At 42.7% G+C, this 10,643-nt stretch overlaps 1 protein-coding gene across 1 annotated transcript in view; it reads right to left on the bottom strand.

Moving 5' to 3' along the window:
* Positions 1-462: 462 nt before the first annotated feature.
* The window catches only part of ADAMTSL1 (ADAMTS like 1), a 433,712-nt gene continuing 423,531 nt past the window's right edge, over positions 463-10,643 (bottom strand). Inside the window, exons 28-30 of the mRNA XM_033085355.1 lie at positions 6,689-6,798; positions 5,603-5,823; positions 463-3,878 (exon numbers count right to left, since the gene is read on the bottom strand). Of these exons, the coding sequence (XP_032941246.1) occupies positions 3,772-3,878; positions 5,603-5,823; positions 6,689-6,798 (438 nt within the window). The 3' untranslated portion in view covers positions 463-3,771. The remainder of the gene's footprint in view (positions 3,879-5,602; positions 5,824-6,688; positions 6,799-10,643) is intronic.

Here is a 10,643-nt window from a genome sequence, read left to right as displayed (position 1 = left end):
TTACTTCGAAGTCCTAGGTCTGGTCTTTGACTTGCTTGTCTGTGTGAGTGTTATTTTCCTGCAGTTTAGGTACCAAAAAAACATCTGCAGGAACATCATACAAGGGAAACTATCAATAAAGTAGAGCAAAATTGCTGTTCCCTTTCAGCAGACACATATTGTTTCTTTGAAAAGGGTAACTGCTTACTTTTCAAAACTAGATTTTTTTCTTTGTTAAGAAAAAATGCTTTTGGCTTCATTAATTCTTTTCTTCTTTCCGCTCATAAATTCAGACCATTACCCTAATTCCTTCTGCACACACACCTGATGCTTCAGGTACCTGGCAGCTCCATTACTGAAGGCAGCAGCAACCTGTAAGGAAAGACTGAATTAACAGGTGTTTCTTCAAGCCACAGATTGCTGAGAAAAGTTATGTCTTGAAGTGTTGCTACTTTAAAAAAAGGAATATACTTTTATTGATCTTTATGGTCCTTGGACGAGCTTTATACTTCTGCAAGAGCAATAGGGGCAAGCCATTAGCAAATAAGAATAAAGCAAGGCAAATGGAGAATTAAAACTTATCTCTAAGACAGGGTGCAGACTATCATTGGCTGGAGACTTTTAAAAGGAGATACGACATCTTCTCTCCCAAGGCAGATACATCATGTGTACTTTGTGTAACAGGTGTGTGCTGCTATCAAAAGACATAATATAGAACAGGGACAGAGAATTCCAACAGCTTTACTACTTTGGCTTTTGTTTTTAAGATTAAAAAACAACACGTCAGACAGTTGTAGTTAAATAAGTAACCTGCATTACTTGTACAAAAAGTTACATAAATACAAGTTTGCTGTTTTGTTTTCTCTTTAGAGAAGGAAAGCATCCTTTTAAAAAATATCCAGTAATCCTTATATTACTGAGATGCTGCCAAGTCACAATTCAGAAGACAGACATGTGAAATTAAATCCACACTGTGCAGAGACAGCACAGTGGCCCCTCCAGATCAGATCCTTTGTGTTTATCCTGAGCACAGTTACACAGATACTATGGAACATGTGATAGCTTGAACATATTTTGCTTTTACACAAAAGAAAATACTTCCCCATGCTGCATTCTGTTAACTAATGTATCAAAAATATCCATCACATCGTCATCATCATCATTGCTGTTATTGTGTTATTAAGGAATTGTCCTTCATTCCATGCATAATTATAATTTCACAAGTTAAAAACATCATCCCTCCCTCCTGTCATAATCTATAAAGCACTCTGTGCACAGTAAAGCAGATCCCCAATTAAATGCAAGTGCTATTAAAATTAAGAGAAATACACTATTAGTGTTGATTTTAGAGGAACAAAATTCTGGGGAGATTTAAAAAAAAACAAAAAAAAAACCAAAATAGTTTTATCTGGACAAAATAATGTACAATTATTAATATTGCACTTTTTATACAAGAAATCCTAATAAATATACAGAAAAGATATACATTTACATACACAGAAAGTCATTATTCTTTTTTAAATAAAAAGTTGCACTGCTGTTTATTTTTTGAAGACCTATTTCTACCAAAAGCGTTCACTTCCAGATGTGTTTTGAAGTAAGCCAATTTGAGACTGTTTCATGTCATGAACCTGGCACTGACCTCAATAATGGACCTCCAGTTTTACTGAAAAATCCACATCATGGAAGCTGTAGTATGGCAAAACTTGAACAGCGTTTCATTAATATACCACAAGGCACTAGCCCAACAGGAGCTACAGAAGAGGCACAACCAAGCCTTTCATTTAGAGAAGGTCTTGAAGCAAAACCTGAGATCAGGTAGTTCTCCTTTAAACTTTCGCAATTCTCAAACTCTCTTCTTTGCAGATTTCCTCTAATTTTAATTTTTTTTCTGAGCAGAGCAGAGAATGCCCAGAAACTATAATCATGCATCACTTCACTGGCTGAATATTCACTGCAGCTGACCAGGAGGAAAGAGTCACTCCCTGCATGCAAAATCATGCAGGGAGTGTGATGTTTGAGTCTGATTTTTCAGACTGTACCTTTGGGGTGTTATACATAGACTTAAAGATCTGCCTTATAGCACCCGTTTTGTTGTGGGAGGCAGCTGGAGAGGAACCAGCTGCTTACAAATTATTTGTGTTTGTCCAGTGGTGTTGGTGCTACTACCAGTTAACTGAAAGGCTTGGCTTCCAGGAAAGAGAATGTTAACAGAATAGGAAAACACACTTCCTCAAGTCTTTTTCCAAAACTCCAAGTCCGAAAGTAGGAGAACTTTGGGAAGTAGTACCTTTTTTTTCTAAATAATTGTTAGTAGGATGCAATATTCAAAGTGTCTCCTGTTACATACAATTTCTATCTTTCCTGCCTGTGGTCTCTAGAGAACAGTGTTTGCAAAGTCTGTCAAGCAGATCATACATGTTCTCCTTTTGCTAGTCAATTATTAACAACACCACTGCACCTCTGTGCTGAGGGCAACCCTTCAATTCCCAATCCTCCCTCACAAGCTCAAACTGGAAACATTTTCAGGTGTATTTTAGACCCAATGATATTACAGATCATTTTTCAACTTCTCCAGACACCAGATCCTCAAAGGTCACAGAGATGTCCCTTGCATGGTGTAAGAAGGAGAGAGGGATTTAAAAATTAAAAAGGCTTCTAATCTTGGATGTAACAAATACAGTTTATAAAACAAAATCATGTGCTTGTATTTTCAAGGTAGTCTAAGTCAGCAGAAAGACACCTAGGGGTGCTGGTCAACACCTAAATATAAGCCAGTATGTGCCTAGGTGCCTGAGGTGGCCAATGACATCCTGGCCTGGATCAGCAATAATGTGGCCAGCAGGGCCAGAGCAGTGATTGTCCCCTTGTACTCAGCACTGGTGAGACCACACCTCAAATCCTGTGCTCAGTTCTGGGGCCCTCACTACAGGAAAGGCCTTGATGTGCTTGAGCACGTCCAGAGAAGGCCTATGAAACTGGTGAAAGATCTAGAAGACACATGCTTTTGTAACCCAAAACCATCCTATATGGAGCAAGGGGGGCAGCTGGGGTTGTTTAGCTGTGAGGAGACTCAGGGGTGACCACATTGCTCTCTACAACTGCCTGAAAGGAGGTTGTAGTGAGGTGGGGGGGTCTGTCTTTCTGCCGTGTTTCAAACAATAGGATGAGAAGAAATGGCCTCAAACTGAGCTGGGGAGGATCAGATAAGGTATTAGGGAAAATTATTCACTGAAAAAGTGGCTAGGCATTGGACTAATTTGCCCAGGGAGGTGGTGGAGTCACCAACTTGGACAGTGTCCAAGGAAGCATCTGGATTGGGTACCGACAGAAAGTTTAGGGGTGAGTATGGTACGGCTGTTAATGGCTGGCCTAGATAACCCTGAAGATCTCCTTTGATCTTGATGATTCTTTGATTCTATAATATGATGCCAGGTTTTGAATCTGGTCCTCTTTCTCATCTGTCTCTTGAGGTGTCCCTCAGGCATGTACACAGATTGAGGGGAAGTCCCACTCCTCTCATACCCATTTCTTGGTGTCATGGGTCTCTCTGACTCTTTGTGATCTATTCTCATGACCATGTCTATCTGCATTCTGTCTCTCAGATTCACAGAAGGGAAAACTTGTCAAGTCCCTTTACAACAATGATTTGTAAAGGGGATTTTTTTAAAGGGAAATAAATAAATAAAATGAAAAAGATCATTCCATCCATCTGTATTTTCTGTGAAAGCCTTTGCTCAGTGAAGAAAAGGCTGTGATCCCCTTGTTCCTCCATTTTCATTTCGTCTGTCTTCAAGATTTTCCACAAGTCCCACAGCAACGTGACTTAAATTGGGTGAGCTGGCAAAGTTTGAGCTGCTTCACTTTCTCACAGTACCTTGTGGTGTCTCTGCACTCCACTGCCAAAGAGGAAACAAGAAGAAGAAGAAATGGTGATGAAATTATGAACAAACGATTTCTTACCTGAGAACATTCATCCTTGGGTGGCCAAGAGGACCTTTGTGTTGTGAGGTCTTACTGTGAGCATGAGTTTGAATTGCTGCAAAGACTGAATGTGGACTGCACGTCCACAGGATTAATGAAGAATTGGTGGGCAGCATTTACTTTCAGAGCCTGGGGAGAGAGCTTCTGAGGCTGCTCCAACACTGTCAATTTGTTATCTACCAATATCTTAGAGAGGCTTTAGGAGTTTCCTAACAATTAAACCAAAGATGAAGAACTAAATGAAACTAGATGGAGTAGCTCAGAGACACTTTGTCCAGCTTTCCACATCTGAAGAGCCAGCATGTGGGAATGTCACCCCAGCTGACTGGGAGTTGTCTTGTGTTTTTCACAGGTCAGAAACTGCACAACATGAAGATGTTAAGACATCTTTTGAACTCCTCTAGGGCTTAGGTTCTGGTGGCACTTGTACAAGTTTTGATGCCCACAGATTCCTGCTTTTTAGTTTGGAAAACTATCCAGTTTCCCTGCAAGACTCTGGGATTTGGGAAATTTCATTATAGCAGAAAGAGGCTAGAATGTCAGCAAAGGTCCTGCTTGATACCTGTAAACTCCCTCATTGCTTCAGCTTCCATTAGGGCCCCCCAAACCATTGAGTTTGGACCTATGTAGTGCGCTTTGTCTCTGTTGAGAGGGAGAGTTAGAGTTGGTGTGAATTCAGGCAAGGACATATGGTTTCTGATGCTGCATCTGCAATGCTTGCAAAGCAACTGGCTTGCAAGATAGAGGATATGAGCATAATTTACAAACAGTCTGTTCTCTTTTGTTCATTCAATTTTTTTTTTTTTTTTTAATTAGTAACTTTTCTAGTCCCCTGACAGGCCCAAGTTTTGCTTGTAATCTGAAATAAAGCACTCTTGCCTGCTGGATTTCCTATTATCCACCTACCCATTTGGACTAGTCAAAAGTCTGTTGTGATTAATGTTTTTCTTTCTGTCTGTACCATTAACTGAAAGTTAATTGTAGAATCATATATTGGTTTGAATATCATCTGGTTCCAACCCTCCTGCTGTGGACTGGGATGCCTTTCACTGGACCAAGTTGCTCAGAGTCCTATCCAACCCGTTCAAGAAAACCTCCCAGCTTCACTGGGAAACCTGTGCCATTGTCTCACCACCCTCACAGTAAATAATTTCTTCCTAATATCTAATCTAAAACTACTCTGTTTCAATTTGAACCCATTCCCCTTAGTTCTGCCACGTATAAATAAATGGCCTTGTAAATGGTCGTGCTTCATCTTTCTTCTAAGTTCCCTTCAAGTACTGGAAGGCCACAAGTAGGTCACCTAAAAACAGGGCTGTGCAATCCCATTTCCCTCAGTGCTCCATCCCTCTGATCAACTTGGTGGCCTACTCTGGACTTGCTCCGGAAGACTGCTTGAATTATTTCTCATGCTGCTAGAAAGGGGACACAATCCCAGCACTAGCACTGTTGGCAAAAGCCTCCACAATGGGCACATTCTTCTCTGGGATGCTGGGCTTTAGACACTGGATTTTGCCCAGGTCTGGGCTGGAAGTTCCCCAGGATGCCCAGCTGCAAGGTCCAGTGCTGTGTTTCTGAGAGACGACTCTCCCTTCTTTCCAACTCCTACACTCTGCCTCCCCTCCTCTCAGCAAAGTACCATTTTCACAGGGTGTGATGTTGCAGCGCTGCCAGTTTGCAGGTCTTGGCCTCCAGGAGCAGTGGTGCTCCATCACGGGCTTGTTGGTGCGGATGTGCACGCAGTCCACACGCCGTGACTGGAAGCCGTAGTTCCCGCATGTAGCTGTGCAGACGGTCCACAGGCTGACCCTCCAGTGCACACCACAGACATCAGTCCAGCAGTTCTGGGTGCTCAATGGCCTGTGGGCAGCAGGGAGAAAGGGAGGGAGGGACAGCAAACATTAGATATCCCAAAGGTAATTCACTCAGAGCACTGTATGGATCAGGTCTTCTAAAGCTGCCAGGCAGGCCAGCAGTTTTGAACTGCTCTCAAGGACCAGACCCTCAGTGTGTGCACACCGGTACAGCAACACCAGTTCAAATGACCATTTGAACTGTTTGAAATGCCCTCTCCAAGGGCCAAACCAGAGATCTGCTGAAAGGTAATAGAGTGGTGACCAATGTGGTCCAGCACGACTTTGTAAGTTTTTTGTAGCTTTACATACAGTAAGAACAGAACCAATTCTCTGAAACTCTTCTTTTTCTTTCAAGACAGTCTCACAGAAGGTGTGTAGGCACACTTGGTTTGTATCTATTTGTCACATAGATAGTGAAAAGGCATGACTGGGAGCCAACAAGCCAATTACAATAATATTCAGTTGTGATCAGTCATAATTTACATACTTGTCTCATGTAAAGTAAATGTCTTTACAATGTTGACAGTGGAGTTTATCTGCAGGAAAACAAAATCTGTGGAGATCCTTTTTTTCCTGTTAGAGTTTGTGAGAGGACTAGCTGCTTAAAAAGATATAGCACAGCTTTGCTGTCAGGATTTGGCATGCAGAAAAGATTTTCTAGTTTTTGGTCAACTGGGCTGAAGCTCCTACGAACAAATAGGCAAGTCTGGGCTCCAAACTTGATAAGATTTGTTACACATAGCTGTACAGGTTGCAGCATGACCTCTTTGTTAAGTAGGGGAAACCCGTAAGTTTTCATGTAAGTCACTAGTCCACTAAATATCTCTGAAAAGGTTTGTGAGTTCAGACATAAGATATTTCTGTCCTACCTTGGTAAGGAGCTGCATTGATCAGATGACACAGAAGTCCCATCTTTGGTCTGGCAAAATACCTGTCGGTGCTGTACAGCCAGTCGTGGTCCAATGCAAGGCCCATTGCACTGGAAGCACAGAAGGTTCACTCAGGGGAGGTACAAGACAGGGCAAGTTCCATTTTTATAAAACTGCAAGTGAAATAAAGTGTATACTGCCATCCTGAGACTTTTGGGATTTCAACCACTTTCTGCAGCTCTGCGGGCTTTGGAGGCTGAGGGTGCAGTCATTTTCTGTTCTACCTCACTCTCCTCCAGCAGCATTTAAACTACATTTCTGTGTCTGCTCTGTAGATTCATTACCTCTTCTCTTCAATGATTTAATCTTAAATACATCTGTTAGGGGAAATTAAGTGCTCTCATGCCATTGGCCTAGAATCTATGATCCTTACAGGAAATCTCAATACATTAATTTTATTGTGCATTTTGCATCATGTGAATTGGCCAAATAACTAAGAATGAACCATTTAATAATTTAAAAGCATTGAAGGAGAATAAACAAAAGCAGAAAGTATGAGAAGCACCAAAAATATGCAAGTTTGTTCCAAAATTGAGGCTATCCTAACATATTCAAGCTTAACAATTACATTGCAGTTTAACTCCTAATCCTCTCCTTTGATTAAAACATAGCTGGGTATAGGTATGAAACATGTATTTGTGCTATTTTAAAATTACATCAGCTATTAGGAAACTATTTTTCTAAGTATCTGGATATTACAGTAATTTCATGATTATAAGCCACACTTGATTATAAGCCACATGTCCAGGTGTCAGCAACTGTCTTGGGTTACAATACAGAGTGTGATAAAAGGTATCTATTCTATCACCACCTGTTGAGGGTGGGGGCAATGATCCTTATCTCCATGGGAGATATTCTGCTAATGGGTCATGCATTGAAACCAGGCGGGGCATAGTTCTTTATCTTTTCACAACCCATCCTTCCTCCAGCGAGTCATTTTCTGCTAATGGCCCATTGAGTCCCACTGTGTGACTGATAAAATTACTGCATCCCATTGGAAGTTGCTCCAGCAGGAGGGAGAGCCCAACATTTCTTACCAAGATAAAAACAGAGGTTTGGGACACTAAGGTAGCCCCTTTCTCCACTGGACTCCAGAGGAAAACCGGATTTCTCCATATCACCACTGGACCTCCGGAGGGAAACTGCACCTTCTACAGGAGCACTGCTTCAACTGAATCACATCTGTCACTGCAAGGGGACTGCAGCCATCATTTAATGGGACTGCTACCAACACCCTGCCTGACGGGGTGTCAGGTTGTACTCTGACTGTGTCAGGGTTTGGAGTTTGTTTCTTTGTAGTATTGTATTTCTATTTTAATTTCCCTAGTAAAGAACTGTTATTCCTAATTCCCATATCTTTGCCTGAAAGCCCTTTGATTTCAAAATTATAATAATTTGGAGGGAGGGGGTTTACATTCTCCATTTCAAAGAGAAGCTACTGCCTTTCTCAGTAGACATCTGTCCTCCAAACTAAACCAGCAACTTTTCATTCTTTGTCGACATATAAACCACACCTGATTATAAGCTGCACTTCCGGGTTTGAACCAAAATTTTAGTCAAAATGGTGTGGCTTATAATCATGAAATTGCTGTATATATCCAAGAACAAACTTAGGGTTGAATAAGAGGTCATCAGTGTGAAGCAGGAATTTTTACCGGGAGATGGCTGCTGACCACTCCCTCTGCCACCTCCTGTCCCTTTTCAGTAGGAGCCCTGCTCCACACTACCATGCACTCCTCAAATAATACACCCTTCCACTTGCTATTTCTTCCCTCCCTGACAACTGGAGGGAGAAGCAGTGACTGCCAGTCTTCCAGCTGCCTCCAGCTAAATGTCTTGCTGGAAATGTCATTCATTGGAGTGTGGGGAGTATTTCTGCAGGGGCTAGCAGTCCTCACCACCAGCAAGCCTGAATCACTAGTTAAAAACGCACAGTGAAGAACAAAATACCAGGAACATTAAATGAAGGAAAGAAACTAATTCTAGAGATAGGGGTAGAGCAGGTAGGCTGTTTATTTTCTTTGTGAACTGGGGAAGTTGATTACTACACCTGCACAATGAGTGACCTGATAGCCCACAATACTACTGAGCAGGTCATCAATCCACTGAGCCAGTGGTACATTCATAGCTATGTGTAACCAGTCTTCTGTCTTGGAGACTGGGCAGTATGCAATCATGTATACTGGGCAGTATGCAATTTTTTTTGTAAGCTAGGTAGAAGAAATATTTTATGATAATACACAGAGATTAGGTCTAAAATTCAGAAATTAATTCTGAACTGTCTGATTGTCTCAGCTGAGTATGATGTCACGGGGAACAATATAGCCCATAATGGTTTCTGCAAAGATGATCCAGGCCTTTCCTGTAATTCCATAGGGAGTGAAAATTTTCTTCTTTGATATAAGGTGATAACTCCAAGCTTAACTTGTAATACAATAACTTAGTCACCTTTCAAGATTTAAACAAAGATGCTTTCAAGTAGAGAACAATAACACATTCTAGAAGCTGAAGGTACTTTTTACTACTAGTACTACCACTTTTTACAAAAAAGAGTTGCCTTGGCTTGCAAAGCAGGATGTAACCAAAAGTATGTATTCTATCACTATCTGTTGAAACCAGGTGGGGCAGTGTTCTTTGTCTTTTCCACAACCCATCCTTCCTCCAGGGAGGTGTATTCTGTTAATGGGTCATTGAGTCCCACTGCATGACTGATAAAATTACTTCATCCCATTGGGAGATGCTCCAGCCAGAGGAAGGAGCCAAGCCTTTCCTACCTAGATAAAAACTGAGATTTGGAACATCAGAGCAGCCTTTTCCCACTGGATTCCAGAGGAAAACAAGACCTTTCTACATCATCACTGGACCTTCAGAGGAAAACTGCACCCTTCTACGGGAACACTGCTTCAACTGAACCACATCTGTCACTGCAAGAGGACTACAGCCACCATTTAATGGGACTGCTGCCAACACCCTGCCTGTCGGGGTGTCAGGTTGTATTCTGACTGTCAGTGTTTTGTTGTTTTGTATTACTGTATTTCTATTTTAATTTTTCCTAGTAAAGAACTGTTATACCTGTTCCCATATCCTTGCCTACAAGCCTCTTAATTTCAAAATTACAGTAATTTCATGAATACAAGCCGCACCGTTTTGACCAAAATTTTGCTCCCATACAAAAAATGTGGCTAATACTCAGGAGCGGCCAATATGTGAATAATTTTCTGACATTTTCAACCCCGGGAGTGCAAACCAAGTCAGTGCAAACTGCAAAGTCAAGCTCCTGCCAGTAAAACCCTGCATTTACGTGGTTGTTACAAATTGGTTACTCTGTTGCGCGGCGGGTGGAGCTGCTTCATGCAGGCAGCACAGGGGGTGGGGAAGGCGGGGCAGCTCTCTCCTGCTGGCCCCGTGGCTCGGCGGAAGGTGGGGCAGCTCTCTCCTGCTTGGCCTTGCGGCTCGGGGGGCTCCCGTCCCCACATGCCACCGCTACAGGAGCAGGCAGGCTACATCCCCACCTCCCATTGCCACCGCAGGTGCCAATGGGCTCTGTGCCCCCCCGCCGCTGCGGGGCAGCGCCTGGCTGGGATGACTGAGCCCAGTGGTGGCGGTGGCTGGCCCCGAGTGGCCCCGCCGAGTGGCAGCGCCGAGCTGGGCCACCCAGCCCTGTCGGCAGCCCCGAGCCCTCATGGCCCAAGCCGAGCCAGTAAACCCCGCCCTGCCGCGGTTCTGTTACTAATTGGCAACTTTGTTGCATGTGGGTCCTCACTGTGAACAACAGAGCAGCTTATACTCAGGTGAGGCTTATTTATGGACAAAAAACCAAAATGTTTGCCAACACCCGGCGATGTGGCTCATACTCAGTGCGGCTTGTATTCATGAATTTACTGTACAATAATTT

Source organism: Catharus ustulatus, chromosome Z (assembly GCF_009819885.2).
Source record: "Catharus ustulatus isolate bCatUst1 chromosome Z, bCatUst1.pri.v2, whole genome shotgun sequence".
Classification (NCBI taxonomy): Eukaryota; Metazoa; Chordata; class Aves; order Passeriformes; family Turdidae; genus Catharus; species Catharus ustulatus.
Note: the sequence above shows the minus strand (reverse complement) of the source record. Positions and strands in the feature narration are given on the sequence as shown.